This window comes from Eptatretus burgeri, chromosome 6 (genome assembly GCF_056783735.1).
Source record: "Eptatretus burgeri isolate ZD-2024b chromosome 6, Ebu_testis_v1, whole genome shotgun sequence".
In the NCBI taxonomy this organism is placed as follows: Eukaryota; Metazoa; Chordata; class Myxini; order Myxiniformes; family Myxinidae; genus Eptatretus; species Eptatretus burgeri.
Genome location: NC_140966.1, coordinates 86867412 through 86887611, shown reverse-complemented (window position 1 = coordinate 86887611; position 20200 = coordinate 86867412). Strand labels below are relative to the sequence as shown.

General features: G+C 42.9%; 1 protein-coding gene across 1 annotated transcript in view; it reads left to right on the top strand.

Annotated features, from left to right (window-relative positions):
• Positions 1–3989: 3989 nt before the first annotated feature.
• USP24 (ubiquitin specific peptidase 24) overlaps positions 3990–20200 on the top strand; it is a 213657-nt gene continuing 197446 nt past the window's right edge. Inside the window, exons 1-2 of the mRNA XM_085886059.1 lie at positions 3990–4366; positions 4537–4699. Coding sequence (XP_085742185.1) covers positions 4172–4366; positions 4537–4699 — 358 coding nt within the window. The 5' untranslated portion in view covers positions 3990–4171. The remainder of the gene's footprint in view (positions 4367–4536; positions 4700–20200) is intronic.

The following is a 20200-nucleotide window of genomic DNA, read 5'->3' as shown; positions in this document are numbered from 1 at the left end:
TTTTCCCACCTGTGGAACCACCTTCCACATTCTCTTCAATCTCATTCTTCCCTGCAGGTCTTCAAGACAGCTGTTTGACACCACCATATCAGGTCATCCCCCATCCAAAGCCATGATCTTTTCAAAACAACAGACCAAAAAAGGTATTCTTAATCCATTCAGAAACAAACTTCCAAAAACAGGTGAAATGTTGAATACTACACAGAAAAACGAAACAAACAAGCACAGCCCCAATGATTGCAAAGAAAAATATGTAAAATTACAAAAAGAAATATCAGCAGATATTCTGACAAATGGGAGAATGACAAAAGAGCAGGACAATTTAAAAAAAGAGCTTGACAGGATAGGGATCGACAAGGAAGGCTTCTTGGAATGGGTAAGAAGAGGTCAAATCTATTGGGATGGAGAATGAGTCATCATAAATGTTCAAGACCAAATACACTACACCAATGCCTTTCAGAAAACGGTGACATTGAGCCAATCGGCCAAATGCAGGTTTTGTGCGGTGGAAACAGAAAGTACCAGTCACCTCCTGTCGGGATGTAAAAAAAACTCATGTCAGAACAGCTGTACACAGAAAGATATGACAGCATTTGTAAAGTAATCCACTGGCACATCTGTAAACATTTCAACATCCCAGTCCCAGAACAATCATGGAAACACAAACCAAATCCGATCCTTGAAAATGAACATCTCTATTATAATACCAAGCTTGCACACTAAAAACTCGGCTCGCCGTCACACGATCCCTATGAAATTGCTGTGGCACTTAGCGGAAATGCCGACAATGTTTGGGAAGTCTTGGCGTTCCATAGTACCACTTGCATTTTGCACAATGCGTATTTTTGTCATTCCCCATGTACGGTCTGTCGTCTGCTACCAGCTATGTTGTACTGCTATCCTGTGCATGTGCACGGGTATCGCTAGTACTGTATAATGCTCACGCATGACAAGATGATCCCATGAAGTGTGATCATCGCAAACAAATCCTTGCATCCGGACATAGTGCTCAAACACAAAAAGGAAAAGTCAGCACTGTCGATCGAGGCTTCAGTTCCCAATTACTTTGGACTAAATGCTACAGAAATCAGGAAAATGACCAAATTTCAGGATCTGAAAAATGAGGTCAAGAGGATTTGGCAATTGAAGAAAGCTGAAATTGTACCAGTGATAGTCTGAGTTACAGGAATGATAAAGAAAACACTTCCTGAGTACTTAAAGTCATTCTGGGGAATATCATTATAAATGAGCTACAAGTGGAGGCTGTCAGAGGTTCAGTGAAGATTTAAAAGAGTCCTTGGAACGAGGCTACGAGAACAAAACTTCACAATTTGGTTCGTGAATCATTATCCTTTACCAAAAAATAGGAGGTAGAGATTTTGAGTTCTGGGAGGCCTCCCACCTCCTGAAACCCCAAAGGCGATAACAACCAATGGGTGAAAACATGACCTTCGTCCACCTTCGGTGGGCGGAGGTAATAACAACACAAACCAGTCGAACATATCGGGCGCAATAAATTTTTGATATATCATGCTATGTATTGTTTTTGGCCACATCTCTCAATGGTGATCGGTGAAGAATCACTAGAAAAATCAAAAAATTCTCGTATCTGGATCTGGATTCACTGCACACCACGGAGGTGACCACACACCACGAGGCCCTCCAGCTTCTTTGCTCCCTCTGAGCCCTCTAGCTCAACACACAGACATCTCTTCCCACCAGAGCAGTGACATCCACATTAGTACGGTGTCCTTCAAGGCCATTACTAATCACACACGTCTCTTCCTCTCCAGTGTCCCCGGTTCCAAATGCCTTGATTTGTGTTTTCAATTGTGCCGTTAAAATGTCATTTTTTTCCCCAGTTTATTAATTTCTCCGTTCATTTCTCTCATTTCCGCTTTCATTTACCCCCTCATGTCCCCTATAAATTCCATTACGGCCTGGAAATCCACCGTGACAGCCTTTTGGCTGGACTGCTCAGGAGTGGAGGAGGTTCTTACCCTTGGCCCTTTCCCACTAGGCCCCACACTCAGTTCACCTCCAAGCACGTTTCTCACTATCCGCCATTACGTAGACATCCGCCATTTTGTCCACTTCCCTCTCATGCTCAAATTTGAAAGTGAAATCTTCGAAATTTCGCCATCGCCAAACCACTTTCTTTGCACTTAAATTTTGTTTTAAATTTTCCTTTGGGTTATTGGGACGAATTCCACACTCCTGAGACCAGTTGTCAACAGGATGGGGTTTTTTTTGTATCCAGGTCCATTATCCAACAACCTGACTCCAGTTGTCACATCAAAGGGGTCTGTAAAGTGTTAACAGACTGCTCTGAGCCAGATGGTCCAAGACCATCCAGGGATTCTGAAACGGTGTTGATAATACTGCGTTCACTTAATACTGACATTCCCCATGGATCACCCACATGAGGCCGAACTTGGCGGCGCAACGAGTGGGAGCTGAAAAGGCAAGAAGACAGTTTTTATGTCGTGTTTATTGAAAAGGAGAATATGGGGATAATGGTGGACAAGACGCTATGAATAAATACACGGGATGAACCAAGCTGTTGACAGACAAATATGGACGAGGTACACACAAACCTATATACAGAAGATAAATATATGAGAGGGGGGGGGGTTGGAGAGTGAGGCTGAGGTGTTGGGAGAGGGAGAACGAGAACAAAGAGTTGGGAAAGGTGGGCTGAGGTGTTAGGAAGGGGAGGCGTTTGAGGAGTGGATTTGGGGGAGGGCAGGGGTTGAGGACTTGGGGTTGAGTAATTGGGGTTGGGTTTGAAGATGGGGAGTGGGGATAGCATTTGAAGACAGGGTGAGGAGGGGTTTGAAGACTTGGGATTGGGGGGTGGGGCTGAGGGGCTGGGGCCTCGGGGTGAGGTTGGGGAGAGAGGGGTTGAGGACTTGGGGTTGAGTACTTGGGGTTGGGTTGAAGATGTGGAGTGGGGATGCATTTGAAGACAGGGTGGGGAGTGGTTTGAAGACTTGGGATTGGGGGGTGGGGGTGAGTATTTGGGGACTCGGGGTTAGGTTGGGGTGGGAGGGGTTGAGGACTTGGGGTTAGGTTGGGGAGGGAGGGGTTGAGGACTTGAGGTTGAGTATTTGAGGTTGGGTTGAAGATGTGGAGTGGGGATATCATTTGAAGACAGGGTGGGGAGGGGTTTAAAGACTTGGGATTGGGGGGTGGGGGTGAGGGGTTGGGGATTCGGGGTTAGGTTGGGGAGGGAGGGGTTGAGGACTTGGAGTTGGGTTGGGGTTGCGTTGTGGCTGGGGGTTGGGGGTTGGTGGAGAGGGGGTGTTGGGTTGTGTAGTTGCGTTGGGAAGGTGAGGGGGTTGTGGGGTTGGGGTTGTGCCGGGGTGAGGGTTTTGTCCATATTCACAACGCTGGTTGTCCATTGACATTGACCCAAGGTAATTTTGTCCACATTCCCAACGCCGGCCATTGTCCCAACGATTTTACACCGGGGGGGTGGGGGGGGGGGGCTGCCGTTTCACAGTTGATAAATCGACGTCGCTTTTTACGGACGTTGGAGCAATGTCGGAAATCATCTTACGACTATCAAACCTTTGCCAACTTTCGGCCAACGTTGGTGTGCGAGCTGGATTCGGTTTTGTGGGCCCATCCGTAATTTCAATTTAATATCTTAAATAAAAATAACGGATGTAAATGAATTTAGCAGTGCTGACAGCGATGAGGTAATACACCGCTCTATCACGACGCGCTCTTCACCAGTCACCACCGTTACAATCACCAGCAGACGAGAAATGACATTTACCTCAGCGTCTTACATTAATCTTTTTTTTTGTTGGTGACTATCATTATTATTTTCCTTTTTTATATTGTTTTTTTTTCCTCAGTGCTGTATCTTTCACGACTCATATCGCGCTTTTTTTTCATATATTTTTTATTTTTATTATTATTTTTCACACCTGGTGATTCACTTCCTCATTTCCCTCCCCCGTATGTCTTCTTGCAACTTGTAGTTGTTTTTTTTGAAACGATTCTTCTTCATATCAATTTTTCTCAGTTCTTCACTCTTACTTCCTTCTTCGGCTCTTAGTTTACTCTCCTTTTTCATCCCTTCCCTTTTCTTTTCGCTTTTTTTCTTCTCCCCTCCTCCTGGTCCCTCCCTTTCCCCTTCCTTCTCCCCACATCGTCCTCGATGATGGACCCAGAGGCCGTTCTGCTCTCCATGGGTTTCCCAGACCCGGACGCGGTCCGCCAAGCTTTGCTTCTCGCCAATAACGACGTGTCCGAAGCGGTGTCGCTGTTGACGCACGAGCGGCCGGGCCTTGGCGACGTGGACATGCGGGATGCGCGGACAGACTCTGTTCGCCAAACTCACGGCGACCTGCAGGTGCGGGTCCACCTCGGACGACGCGGTGGTCGTGCCTCGGATAGCCGAGCACCGTAGGCCGCACGACGATGCGCAGTTTATTTTCCACTCTTGAGGACAATTCGAAATGGGGGGGGGGGGAATATTTTTAACCCGCATTGGGTTGTGTGTGTTCCCCTCGTCCCCTGCAGGTTTCGGATGTCAATGGCAATCAGAATTCTCGGCAGGAGTTTCCAGTGGGCCTTCTGTGCGAGTTGGAGAACCGAGTGTTTACTGAGCAGTGGTCCATCCCGTACCGGCGGGACGAGGCCTTGGGACAGTGTCTCGTTGCTGCGACGCGTTTGGCGAGAAAAGGTGAGCAACACAAACTAGGTGTTTCAATTTAGAAGGTGTGTTCTGCAAAAGCGGGGAGGGGGGGGGGAGGTGGTGTGGTGTGGTGTGGTGTGGTGTGGTAGAGTAGAAAGATGGTGAAATCTCCCCCTTTGGATTAACAACCCCAAAGTGAAGCACTTCATTTCAACATCATAAGCATTTATAAGGTCTTGGGAACACCACCAAAAATGGGGGTGGGAGGGGATGGGGAGTGTGTGTGTGTGTGTGTGTGTGTGTGTGTGTGTGTGTGTGTGTGTGTGTGTGTGTGTGTGTGTGTGTGTGTGTGTGTGTGTGTGTGTGTGTGTGTGTGTGTGTGTGTGGGGATTTGTGTGTGTGTGTGTGTGTGTGTGTGTGGTGGGGATGGCAGTGTCCAGAGGTCATGGGATGCAAAAGTGTCCATCAACAGAGTTCTTGAACAGTGCTATTTTGGACTTGTAAGATAAAGTGTCTTGATATGGGTAATATGGAATAGGCAAAGCCTAGAAGCGAAGGTAGAATTCTTCTTACATTTGATGCTGCAATTTCCGGTTACTTCGGCCTGGATTCGGGATCAGCGATCAAATCATGTAAATCACGATAAAAAATTATTTTTTAATGATGCGGGAGATATCTTTATTATAAAAGTAGGTAGACTTAAAACTGCAAGAGTATTTACTCTCAAGTTTTGTTAATTTTTTAGTCATAAAGGTGTGATTGGGTATACTATAGATCAAATTAATTATTTGTGCATTTCTATAACCGTGATAACACGACTGCATATTACCTCAACATTACCTTCACAACGACAACGACACCGCCAAGAACAGGATCTCATCTGAAAAAATAAATATTACCTCAGCATTACCTTCACAACGACAACTACACCGCCAAGAACAGGATCTCATCTGAAAAAATAAATATTACCTCAACATTACCTTCACAACGACAACTACACCGCCGAGAACAGGATCTCATCTAAAAAAAATAAATATTACAACAACTACACCGCCAAGAACAGGATCTCATCTGAAAAAATAAATATTACCTCAACATTACCTTCACAACGACAACTACACCGCGAGAACAGGATCTCATCTGAAAAAATAAATATTACCTCAACATGACCTTCACAACAACTACACCGCCGAGAACAGGATCTCATCAAAAACATAAATGTTACCTCAACATGACCTTCACAACAACTACACCGCCGAGAACAGGATCTCATCTAAAAAAATAAATGTTACCTCAACATTACCTTCACAACGACAACTACACCACCTAGAACAGGATCTCATCTAAAAAAAAAAATTACCTCAACATTACATTCACATCAACAACTACACTGCCAAGAACAGGATCTCATCTGAAAAAATAAATATTACCTCAACATTACCTTCACAACGACAAATACACCGCCGAGAACAGGATCTCATCTAAAAAAAAAAATATTACCTCAACAATACCTTCACAACGACAACTACACCGCCAAGAACAGGATCTCATCTGAAAAAATAAATATTACCTCAACAATACCTTCACAACGACAACTACACCGCCGAGAACAGGATCTCATCTGAAAAAATAAATATTACCTCAACATTACCTTCACATCAACAACTACACCGCCTAGAACAGCATCTCATCTGAAAAAATAAATATTACCTCAACAATACCTTCACAACAACAACTACACCGCCTAGAACAGGATCTCATCTGAAAAAATAAATATTACCTCAACATTACCTTCACAACGACAACAACACCGCCTAGAACAGGATCTCATCTAAAAAAACTAGAGGGGGAGCACTCGGTCGAGTGCAAAACCTCCGCCGCCAATACTGCTGGGTCACTTAAGTGATCTTGATATCCTATTCATTGTAGGTCAAAATGGATCAGACTCTACTGAACCACGATTGAATAAACTAAACTCGATCGACGCACATGTAGAAATGCCGAAAAAATAAAATCGAAATTTTTTTTGAAAAAAAAGGTGCAAAATTTCTGGGTTTTTTATCTAACAATTTTTTGGGGGTTGGAAATCACTTACAACATGTAGAAATGCAAAAAAAAAAAAATTCAAATAAAATCAAAATTTTTTTGAAAAAAAGTTGCAAATTTTTTTTTTTGTCTAACAAATTTATTTATTTTTGGTTGGAAATCACAACATGTAGAAATGCAAAAACAAAAATTCAAATATTTTTTCAAAATAGCCACCATAGCGGCCATATTGGACTTTGGACCAAGTCCAAAATCTAATGGCATGATCCTTGGACCATACCTCATCCCCCCAACAAGTTTCGTCGAAATCTGTTCAGGAGTTTTTCCCTAAAACTGTTCACAAACAAACAAACAAGCAGTCATAGACTGGTACTTACGAAATCGTCAACTTGACCTCTGACCTTGTCTAATAAAAGCTGTCTTTAGAGAAGGTAGCGACACAAAGCAGAAGTTTCTACGATGATTCTGTACCAAACCATCAAAAATTGTAACGTCGACCGAAGCAAAAATCTCCATTTCTCCATGCAATTATTTTATCAAAGTTACAAAACCGTAATATTCGGCCATCCACCAACAATCTTTACATAATCCAATGGCTTAGCGAGTCAGGCATGCGACGATAACCTTTATTGGGATAAAAAATGACTTTTAAACACCATCTTTATCGAAAACACCGTCAGCGCGCACACGCAAAACCTTTACGTGGTCAACGCCGCCTTTGCTCAAGTGCACTGCACCACGTGACGACCCGTGACGCGCGAGTGAAATATTTTTTATACAATCTTAAAACGTCTCCAAAACATCTGATTTTTACCAGAATTTCGACAACCGAGTTTTAAGCGTCCTAAGCGATCGCAAAAACCGAAGACAAAATTAAAATCGAAGTTAAAACTAACTCGTAAGGTCGAGCGAAGCAAAAAATCTCCATTTCTCCACGCGATTATTCAATATTATTTTATCAAAGTCACAAAACCGTAATATTCGGCCATCCACCAACAAACTTTACATAATCCGACGGCTCAGCGAGTCAGGCATGCGACGATAGCCTTTATTGAGATAAAAAATGACTTTTAAACACCATCTTTATCGAAAACACCGTCAGCGCGCACACGCAAAACCTTTACGTGGGTCAACGACGCGTCTGCTCGAGCGCACTGCATCATGGGACGACCTGTGACGCGTCGAGTGAAATATTTTTTTATACATTCTTAAAACGTCTCCAAAACATCCGATTTTTACCAGAATTTCGACAACCGAGTTTTAAGCGTCCTAAGCGATCGCAAAAACCGAAGTCAAAATTAAAATCGAAGTTAAAACGAACTCGTAACGTCGAGCGAAGCAAAAATACTCCATTTCTCCACATTAATTTATGGAATTATCTTTGACCTCACTGTGACCTTGACCTTTGACCGATTTTGACCAAAATCTAATCAGCACTAGCCATCACCCTCGTGAATCACGTGGTGTAATTTGACATTGGTAGCTTCTTCTGTTCTCGAGTTATCGTGCCTACACACAAACAAACACACAAACAAACACACAAACAAACATACAAACAAACAGAAACGGAAGTCATCAATATACTTACGAAATCTTTAGATTTCGTAAGTAACAAACAGATGGGTGAAAACAGTAACCTCCGTCCATCTTCGATGGCGGAGGTTAATAAATACTCGAACCGAATCTAGAATTCTTCTTACATTTGCTTCTGACTTTACCTATAACTTGTTCACAACTGTATACGCAATTTCCCGTTACTTCGGCCTGGATTTGGGATCAGCGATCAAGTAATGTGAATCGCGATTAAAACTTATTTTTTGATGATGTGGGAGATATCTTTATTAAAATCCATTCCCCATGACAAAAACCGGAAGCAAAAGGGTCATAGCCAACGACACGGATTCCAAATTGCCAGGGTATTGTGTTGTTTCCTATTCTCTCATGTGCACGCGTTAAGTATGAAGCTCACTACGTTCGCTATTATGGGTTGTCTCCATCCCAAAAACCCATTCCTGGTATTGAAAGCTGATGCTACAGGAAATGCAACTTTTTGTGATCTGACGTTCCACCACCAAAACAATAAAGACCGATGATTTAATCGTGGTTAAAAAGGGTTCAGGGAAAGTGGGTAACACGAGCACCCTGGATCTCCACTCCAAATGACGTCGCACGTCAAATGACATCAATACGTTGCAACTTGATACACCCTCAGAAGCAATCATTCGTGGAAGGCCATTGTTCATCTCGCTTGCGTCACAATTTTGTCACTGTGATGGTCGTTTACGTGGTGGTCCACAGAATCGTTGGGGGGGGTTTCGCAATGGGACGGGAACTACTGCTCTTGTGCTGTTTCCATTTCTGATGGGAGTCCGATTGCAAGATAAACTTGCCAACTGGCACACGACTCTGAAGCACAAGTTCCAAGTGTCCTAGGATGCGTTTGCCTCCCATGCTTTGCACTTGGCTGAGAGACACTGGAAAAGATAGGAGTTATGAAAAGGGAGGAATAAAAAAATATCGTGCCACTTTTTCAAGTCGAGAGGTTCGCTCGTGACACCACCGCTCAAATGATCCTTTGATTTGAAGGATAATTATTTGCAATGCAGTAATTTGAAGAAACAGAGGAGATATGAGAAGTCTTCACATCTGAATTTTTAAATCCATCCATCCATCGGGACCAGACTCTGCGCAGAGCGTTAGTGCTGCCCAAGCAGTCTCCTTGGCTGGGAGGTGCAATCCTATAGGGGTTGCCACTCCGACACAGGATATGAGAATGTCTCATTCTTCCCTGCAAGTTGGTACTCATTTTGTTGACATCAGAAGGATGACAGGCTGATGTGATCTGACGGCACAATAGTGGCTCAAACTCTAGACCTTAAGCTATTTGGCCAACCACCTGAACTGCGAAGCCAACAAACACCAAGCTCATTGAAGTTAAATAACCAAGTCGAGCACTGCCTCCACGAAGCTGAACAGTTTACGTTTTGTATCCCACGGATAGGCAGGATCTGCATCCGTACCTTGACCAAAATCTAATTGGCTTGTTCTAGTTACCGAACTGTTTCGTCTAAATCCATGAAGTTTAGTCCAAATCCATTTATAACTACGTGAGATATTATGCCGTATATCATTTTTGGCCCTATCTCTCAGTGCTGAAAAATCCCTTGTGAAATTAAAAATTTTTTTCGTATCCCGATCCGGATCTTCACCAAAATCAATACAATTCGTCCTTGTCACGCACCCAACCTGTCCACCAAGTTTCATCAGAATCCATCCATAACTTTTTGAGATATCCTGCTCACAGACAGACAGACAGACAGACAGACAGACGTGAAAACCTAACCTCAGTCCACCTTACCTAACCTAATCTCAGGCAGCGGAAACTAATGACCACACCTTGCAGAGCAATTGTGCTGCTGAAGCAGTCTCAAATAGTCTAAGCCGAGAACATCTGCAATGTTATTACCCCACACACACAAAGTGAAAAGTGGGGTGAAGCAATTGGTTCTCGTCTGTCTGTCTGTCTGTCTGTCTGTCTGTCTGTCTGTCTGTCTGTCTGTCTGTCTGTCTGTCTGTCTGTCTGTCTGTCTGTCTGTCTGTCTGTCTGTCTGTCTGTCTGTCTGTCTGTCTGTCTGTCTGTCTGTCTGTCCGTCTCTCTTTCTCTCTGTCCTTTCTGTCTATAAATGTCAGTTTATGATCGAGGAACAACTTTATTTCAATTTAATGTTAAATTTTGAACACGAATCGGAACTTGTATCGGGAAACTACCGGTAACCTGCAGTTTAGTGTTACAGTGCTTTGCTTCTGAATTTGGCCTGATTGCACATGCATGGCTGTGCCCCTCAAGTAGAGATATTTTTTTTCACTCTGACTGCCTGTCTGGCAGTCAAACAAAGTTGAAAATCATTTCAAACAGGAAACTTATTGTTTTTAGCAATGTTATAAATGACACAAACAACAGGCATGAAGAACTAATGTTACATATTGAATAAGGTGGTGTAAAAGATGCTGCATCAATGGCGGTAAACTTCCCCCAAATTTTTTTTTTCTACAACCAATAAAATCTTCATTTAAATTTAATCATTTCAATTTAATCTCTGGTTGCGGTGTTTGAGGCAATGGTTGGTTCTCTCAGGGATCTCTGCCGACTTTCTCAAAGATAAGTTTCCGGTCGTTTGCCACGTTTTGACTGTTTATTTTGTGACCTCCATGTTTACTGTGTGTTCCTAGTTTGGTTTTGTTTCAAAATTTGTGCTATTTGATGAGTTTTCGTCGTTTAAAAAATTAAAAAAAATTTTTTTTTTCATATCGGGTTTCCCTGAGGCCAACTCATCTTCCCGTCTGTGCGCGCGATCGTGTTTATTTGTATTTTCTCCACTTGTCTAACGACGCTCCTTCTGTCCCTCCAAACTATACCCTCTGTTTCTTGTCTTAAAATATAAAAAATACAACAAAAACACCCTTTTCCTTCCTTGCCTTATTCTACACATAACCACGTGACTTCCTGTACCGACTCTTCTAACTCTTTCTGCCGACCTACCATCTTCCTATTTTAGCCGACCCACATTCACCAAATACCTTCACGATTCTTTTTCTTCATCCTTTCCTTCACCTAATCTTTAAAAATCAATCAATTTTTTTTCTTTATGTCTTTTCACTGCTTGCCTCTAACCTTACACCTCCCTTAACCACGTGTTTTTCTACCCCCTCTTATTCCTGTTACTTCTGTCGACCTGCCAGCTTCCTTCTACGTTTGCCAATACAAATTCACCACCCACCTTTATGATTTTTCTTCAACCTTTCCTTCACCTAATCTCAAGTAATCTTTATCAAAAGAAAAAATAAAAAAATGGTCTCTTGAAATGTCACAACTTCCTCTTTCACACGCGTGGTTCTCGGTATTGTATCATAATTCACTATAATTTTTTTTTCTCTTCTTCAAAAGACTTTTCAATTCGACGTTTCCTTCTTCCCATGTTTAAAAAGTCCAACTGTTCCATCGTTTCTTTTCTCCATTCTCTTCATTCTCCTTGATTGAATCCCTCATGTAATGTCTTTAATTGCATCTCTGACTTAAAAATTTTGAAACTCCCAGTTTGCAATGCATGTACGTGTTCCATCAATCATCCTTTTTTGTCTTTCAATTTCTGTGCCAATTCACCCCACCTCCTTAAATTTACGTCCTCATAACCCCTCCCATCTTGCCCCTCATCCTACCTTTGCTCTTAGCACCTCTTCACTGTCTTCTGCTTCAGTAACAGCTCCTCTGTTGTCCCAAAGTGTGTGGTGTTCTAACATCTATGGGCTCCATTCTAACCTAACAGATATCTCACTCTCTCAATCAGTACACTCCTCAACACCACAAACGTGCTCCTTCTTTCCTCGCATCACACCTCTTCTTCCCAACCTCTCAAATATTGTACCTCCCCCTGCCCGCTCCCTTCTTCACCTTACCACTACCAACTCTCATTCTCTCCCATCGTCATCCTGCACCTTGGCCGTGCACGCTCTTACTGTCTCCCCTCCCTCTCAAAGCAAACCTTCACACTTTTTTTTTTCCTTCAAGCTTCCCTCTCACCCATCTCAAAAACTCCCCCATCACCCTTCTCCCTCCATTCTCCCCCCTCCCTCCCCCTTCCCAAAGCCCCACCCCTACATCCACAAAGCTGCCTCCTTCCCCTGCCCTCTCTCTTCCATCTCATCACTCCACCTCCTCCAATGTTCAACTGCCCTCTATCCCCTCTATTATTACTCCTCAATTGACCTCAACCCATCACCACTGAGCCTTTTCTCCTCATCTGGCCTCCTCCCCTAGCTCTTCTGCAATCCCCCACACTCTTTCAACAACTCTTCTTACCTCCCCCACCATCTCCCTTGTCCTACCCTCCCCCTTCCCTCCCCTGCACCCAAAAGCTACCTCCCCTCCTCTTCCTTAACAATGTGGACCTCAAACATCTGGGGCCTTCACTCAAACCTGATAGATCTCTCCATACAAGTTGCCACTGACAAACCAGACATAATCTGCCTTATAGAGACTTTCCTCCTTCAACACGTCTCTGACACCCTCGTATCTTTCCCTGGTAACTCCCTCCTCTGACACTCCTGAGCCTCGACCTGGCGGCATAGTTGCTCTCTTCATCAAAGACTCTATTCCTCACTCACCGTGCAGTGCTCTCTCTCGCCCACAGCTCCAAGAATACCTCTGGCTATGGCTTCCCCTACACTCCCACCTCATGTTTATATGTGTGCTGTACCGTCCACCAAACAGTGATGACTCCATTTACACCTCACTCTCCAAAAACATGGACCAACTTCTATCCTTTCATCCCAACTCTGGGTCATTCCACCTCAAATCACCCAGAAAAACAATAATTTGTAACCCGACCCCCTCAGATTTGGCTATTTTTTTAATTCATGTTACATATGATAGTCTATGTTCACATACAAAATTTTAGCTAAATCGGACTAGTGGTTGACGAGATATAACCTTGAGAACTTTTGACCTTTTCGACGAATGTCACATTTCCACCAAAATTCAAATCCTCATATCTCAGCAACCCCTTGCCCTATCTCGATTATTTTGGTGTCGTTGGAAAGGTAATTGTCCAAAGAATGCAAATCCAGCATCGGTTCGTCGATCTAGTTAAGTTAGGGTTGGATGATTTTTGGACATGACATTTGACCTTGACCTTGAAGACCTCGTGACCTTGACCTTGCCTTGCATGAAAATGAAAGTTCATACTGTCGACCATAACATATCAAAAAACTGGAGGGGTAGTATTTTTTCTTCTTGAGATATTTTCGGCCAAAGTTCAAAGGTCGTAAAAATTCAATAAAATCATGACGTCATAGACATGCCCCGGCTTGTCAGTTTACAGTCAATATTAGCTATATTACGTTCAAACATGAATGGACTTGTCCAGGCCTGTTTCGCAGTGCTGCCGACGGAAAACGAGGCAAAACTGCATCGAGTTTTTTTTTTTGTCATACTAGAATCCATCGTTCAGAAGATTTTAAACACAAGTTCAATACATTCCATCAGGGATTTTTTTTCAAGAGAACAAAAACCTTAAAACAGGAATTCGTCTGCAAAAAAGACATTCGTACATAAAATCCAACTTTTTTGAAATACTGAGAAAACATTGTAGATCAAAGATAAAAAAAGTCCGGACCTGCATCGATGAATCTGCCTTGCCAAAGTTCAAGGCATCGCAACCAAATATAGAAATCGCAACCAAAACATGACACCATAACCTCAAGACTAATTGCTACTGAAATAGATGAAAAAAATCATACATTTTTTGGTTCAGTAGTTCATTTTGTCAAGACAAAATATTATCACTATCTACAACAAGCAAATAAAAATATGAATTTAACACAGAATCATACAAAAAATTCATAAATACAATTTTATCCAAGATAGATGTTTAGTCTCAATTATTAATTTTTGTTTTGCTAAAAAGTTTGCTAAATAATTGTTTTCTCTTGGGGAAGGAAACCATGTTCAAGTCACAAAATATCATAGATAAATCTTAACGGGTTTGCCACTTTCTACATAAACTGGTTATTTTAGCACTATCTTGGTCACTAATTTTATAACGAATTCTTATTCCAGAACCGACAACTAATGGTGGATCGGTCACACACAGAATGTCTGAATCTTCAATCCAACATCTGTCCACATCCAGTGGCCAATTGAGATATTTAGTCGGACCGTGGGGATGCATGAAATTGATGTAATAGTCACCATACTCATCAGAAATACCCTCTACAAGTCCAATCCATGGATTTTCGTCATAGATAGCACAAACATAGTTTTGCTTACTCATTTCAAACTCTAGTCCTGATTCATCATCTACCTCATCAGTTTCGCCATCGACTCGAGCCGCACGTACAGTATTGGGTTCTTCTTCTTGTTTGCTCAGTTTGAATGCTTTTATACTCTATTTTGATAATGGAACAAATCGATGAAATTTTTTGAATACCGGCGATTGTCTTCGCATTTTCTAGTCTTTCTTTCAATTTCAGTTCGTAATCCTCCACAATACCAGGCTGTACATTGATGAAGTGAATTCCTGGAATATTTTCCGGTCAAAATTTAATGATGGCATCGAAAGTTAGGATCGCATCTGTGTACGGGCGTTGGAGGCTGGCTTTTGTTAATAACCTCTTTACAGTTCTGCCTAACCTGTCACATGCACTTTCGCCATGTGAAGTGGCAAAAAAGTTCCACTCAGCATTGATTCCAAAGTCCTCCAAATGAAAGCACAGGTTCAAAAAATTATACTTATTTTTATATTGTCCCACGCATCCATCAAATGTCTATGTATGTCATGATTTGGTTGCATTTTTACGACCTTTGAACTTTGGCCGAAAATACTACCCCTCCAGTTTTTTGATATTGTGACGTCCACGGGACTTGAACAGTCCCGCCAACGTAGAATGAGCCGAAACGATGGAGGCGATTTATTTTTTATAACCCAAAGATGGCAGTTTTAATCGCTCTATGGCAAACGGGACGAGGAAGGTGGCACGAGTCGCTTTTCACTGAGTTAATAATGTTTATTTCTCTAACCAGAAATAATAATAAGACTCGGCAAGAGGAGGGATCCGGGGCGATTCGACGGGATGGTGGTGTGGGTTCGGGCGTGGGGAAAACACAAACAATTCCAATGGATATACAAATCTCAAACCCTCGAAGGCGCCAGGTACACACACACACACACACACACACACACACACACACACACACACACACACACACACACACACACACACACACACACACACACACACACACACACACACACACACACACACACACACACACACACACACACACACACACACACACACAACGTAGCTGGTCCTAGTGGTCAGGCTGGCCCGTGGTGTCGACGCAACAGTCCCTGGATTGGCGCTGGACGAGCTGGCGTTGCGCTCGTCAGGGGCAGGAGACACCGTGGTACTGTTCCTGGTGGTGTCGACCTCCTGGTGTAGGCCCAAGACTGCTCACAGCCGCCAGGGAGCCAGTTCTGGCACCAAGATGCGAGCAGGAGAGGGAGGCAGGTCCGCCCGCCGTTCGGTCCCGTACTCCGAGCCAGCAGAACTCCAGAGCCAACCGAGGTGAGGCACGAGGCACAGCAAGGCCACGAGACACGACGAATCGAGGAACAAACCAGCGCAACAAGAGAGCACGCTCCGAGACCAACAGCCTCGACCAGACGCTTTCTTTTTATCACCCCTCCTCCACTTCTTTTCCCGAACAGAACCTTTTTATACTCGAGTCCTCGTCACTTCCAATCGAGCCGTTTTATTGGCCTTCCGCCGTCGCCTTCCGCCAATCGTGATCAAGGGGCGGAGCCATCCGCAGCCCTGTCCTGTGACGTCACGGCCAGCCTCCAGGGACTACTAAAAGGGGTTTACGCAGACACACTTACCCTATCCCGTGTCCCTATCTAATTACGTGACAATTATCATTTCCCCCTTGAAGAAATGGACATTTACTAGACAACTTATCACCACTGAATTGCTACTTATTACATCGAGATCCTGGTAAACTCGAACAGCATGGGATACCTAATTAAACATCCTAATTACCCTTTGAATGCATACCCCCCCTCAGACGTAACAATATGTTATAGTAGCCAGTATGAACTTTCATTTTCATGCAAGGTCAGGTCAAGGTCACGAGGTCTTCAAGGTCAAGGTCAAATGTCATGTCCAAAAATCATCCACCCCTAACTTAACTAGATCGACGAACTGATGCTGGATTTGCATTCTATAGACAATTACCTTTCCAACGACACCAAAATAATCGAGATAGGGCAAGGGGTTGCTGAGATATGAGGATTTGAATTTTGGTGGAAATGCGACATTAGTCGAAAAGGTCAAAAGTTCTCAAGGTCATATCTCGTCAACCCGAGTCCGATTTAGCTAAAATTTTGTATGTGAACATAGACTATCATATATAACATACATGCAAAAAAATTAGCCAAATCTGAGGGTGTCGGATTACAACCCTTGGGTGAACTGAGGTAGAATGACCCGTCTCCTCATATGTAGTGACTTCAACTGTCATCATGTCATTTGGCTGGGTGTGGGTACCTCTCTCACCTGCCATGGCACTTTAGCAAAAGACTTCTGTGACTCATTGGGACTGATACAATCTGTGAACTTCCCAACCCAGATCTCAACCAATGGTACTCCATCTCTTCTGGATCTGATTTTGACAAATTTCCAATGAAAATATCTCCTGTTCTTGCTCTGCTCCAATCAGTTAATCTCACCACATGTTTGTCAAATTAGACATCTCTCTGGCTGTTATCAGAGAACCACCTCAGCGCCGTCGAGTCTGGCATTTCAGTCAAGCCGACTGGCAGGGTCTTCAAGCAGCCATCAAACTTCTAGACTGGTCTCTCATCTCTACTTCCTCCGACATCAACTCATCCTGGGAATTCTTTCAAAGAAACTTGCTCTCCCTCATGCACAAATTTATCCCCTCTCGTCTTCAGTTGTCCTACCAAACATCTTTCCAATCTTTTGTCCTACCCAACATCAGAAAACATCTTTCTAATCTCGTCTGAACTCTCAGACCTGTCTCCCTCCTCCAAATCCTGGTGGCATCTTGTTACCTCTGCCACCAAAGGTGAAGGAGGTTATGTTTTCACCCCTCTCTCTCTCTGTCTGTTTGTTTGTTAGTCTGTCTGTGTGCAGGATATCTCAAAAAGTTCTGGACCGATCCAGTTGAATTTTTGTGGACAGGTTGGGTGTGTGACAAGGACGAACTGATTAGATTTTGGTGAAGATCTGGATCCGGATATGACGACTGGAATTTTAAAGTGATTCTTCATTATTGAGATTGAGCTTAACTAATATGTAGCACGATATCTCAAAAAGTTGTGGATGGATTCGGATGAAAATTGGTGGACAGGTTGGGTATGTGACTACAACCAATTGATTCAGTTTTGGTGAAGATCCAAATTCGGATCTGGATACAAGAATTATTTAATTTTAAAAGTGATTCTTCACCATTGAGAGATGGGACCAAAAACGATCTCGTACTGTATAGCATGATATATGAAAAATGTATTGGGCCCGATATGTTCTCGTGGAGCAGGCATTACGTTGCGGAAGTATGCGCTCTGCCGAGTGCCCTTCGAGTTACCTTCGCAAACTTCATTTGACGAAGGTATTGTATTGACCCCTGTGTATTTATTTATTGGTAAATATGTGTGCGGACAACATTGCGCAAAAACTGCTGGACCGATTTGCATGAAATTTTCAGAGATGATGTGCAGTTACTCAAGGACGCCAGGCGAAGCTTTTGGGAGCGATCGGATCAAAGGTCAAGGTCAAAGTCACAAAAAGGTCAAAATCATTTTTTTTGCGATTTAAGTGTCAATTTTGTTCCGATTTACATCAAATTAAGTCCAAAATGTTCAGTATTCAAATCCCGATCCACTGATATAGCGTATGGTATAGTGTTTGCAACCCTAGTTAGTCTGTTGAAGTCAAAGGTCAAGGGGGTCACCAAAATGGAGTTTTTGATTGGGAAGCATTGTGGACAACATTACACAAAAACCACTTCGCAGATTGTCATGAAATTTTGTGGATGTGTTTGGCATCCCGAGAGGACAAATCGATTAGATTTTGGGAGCGATCGGATCCAAGGTTAAGGTCAAGGTCACAAAAAGGTCAAAATAGTTTTTTCGTGATTAAATTGTCAATTTTGTTTTGATTTACAGCAAATTAACTCCAAAATGTTCAAAATTAAATTCCCCATCCTCTAATATGACACATGGTATAGTACTTTTGTCACCCAAGGCAGTGGTTGGGGGTCAAAGGTCAAGGGGGTCACACAAATTCACATTTATATCGGAAAGCGTTGTGGACAACTTGACGCAAAAAAACAAAACGCAGAGAGGCTTTAATTGTTTTGGCTTTGTTTGGCATCATGAAAGGACAAATCCATTAGATTTTGGGAGCGATCGGATCAAAGGTCAAGGTCACAAAAAGGTCAACATTGTTTTTTCATGATGAAAACGGTTAATATGTTTCCGATTTACATCAGATTAACTCCAAATTGTTCAGTGTTCAATTCCCCATCTTCTGAAATGACACAAGGTATAGTACTATTGTCACCCTAGGTAGCGGTTGTGGGTCAAAGGTCATGGGGGTCATGAAATGCATATTTGTATTGAGATGCGTTGTGGACAACTTAATACAAAGGTAACTAGTGGCTGCGGCGAAGGTATGCGCTCTACGAGTGCCCGTTCTAGTTCTTTGTGAAATTGAGAATCATGGAAGATCAACATGACAGAGGGGTAAAATGGCAATGCACCAAAATCCCCTTGGAGGATGTTTATGCAACGGCAATGTCTGTGAAGCACCAGGGTGATAGCTTGTAGTTAGCCTGGGAATGAAATGTAGATTAGACAGCTAAATGGCCTGTCTGCTTTCTCTGCACTTTGTGAAATGTTCTCTTTTTTAAGCTTTTTGAAAATATTTTAGTTCGTATTCTTGTCTTGTATTGTAGGGATTGAGATTGTGTCTAAAATATAAATCAATGTTTACATCGGGATGCTGTGTGCTGGAACCTTGTCACTCGAACTGGCTTTGCTGCAATGTGTATTTATAGTTTCTGAGTCTGGAATGGCAGGCTAATAGGGCACAGCTTATGAACGCACAACCCAGAGGACAAACAACATATATTTTTTAAAGGGATATCATCAGTAGAATTAGCTCGTTTAACTTCACTCTTGCATGCTATCTACTGAATCTGCTGGTGCTGCTCAAGAAGAGTGTGGTTATGTTTTATAGACCAAGAAAGTCTCTGTTAAGGTGTGTTGAACAGGAAATTGGGTTGTTGGTAACAAATGGCATTTCATGGGTCCACGTTGTTCCAGCATTTCAGAATGGGTTGTTCTTAGGAAGCGACATCAACACTGCTGTCCCATCTGCATTTGCTTATCGAGGTTTAAAACCCTGTGATATAATTTTGAAGAAAAGCCACGTATATTGGTGTCCTTGTCAATTTCCCCAAATTGTTACCTCTGTCACCGAAGGTGGATGGAGGTTATGTTTTCACCCCTGCTTGTTTGTCTGTCTGTCTCTGTGAGCAAGATATCAAAATGTTTTGGACGTTTTCAGACTAAACTCGGTGGACAGGTTGGGTGTGTGACTAGGACGAAATGATTCGATTTTGGTTGAAGATCCGGATCCGAATACTCGAATTTTTAAGTGATTCTTCACCACTGAAGTAGTGTACAAAGTGATTCTTCATGCACTCCATATTTTTTTGGCCTATCAAGAAACTCGTCACATCAATCGTGTTCACATTGTTTATTTTCAGATGCATGTTGAGGTATGCACACTCACCTTTAAGCTCTCTGGCCTTGGTTCAAATCCCAACCCAAGTCTCAACTGTCATCCCGGTGTTTCACAGACAGGGTGATTCACGAATGTGTGTGCCGTCCCTCGGCTGGACATTAATCGGGAGTC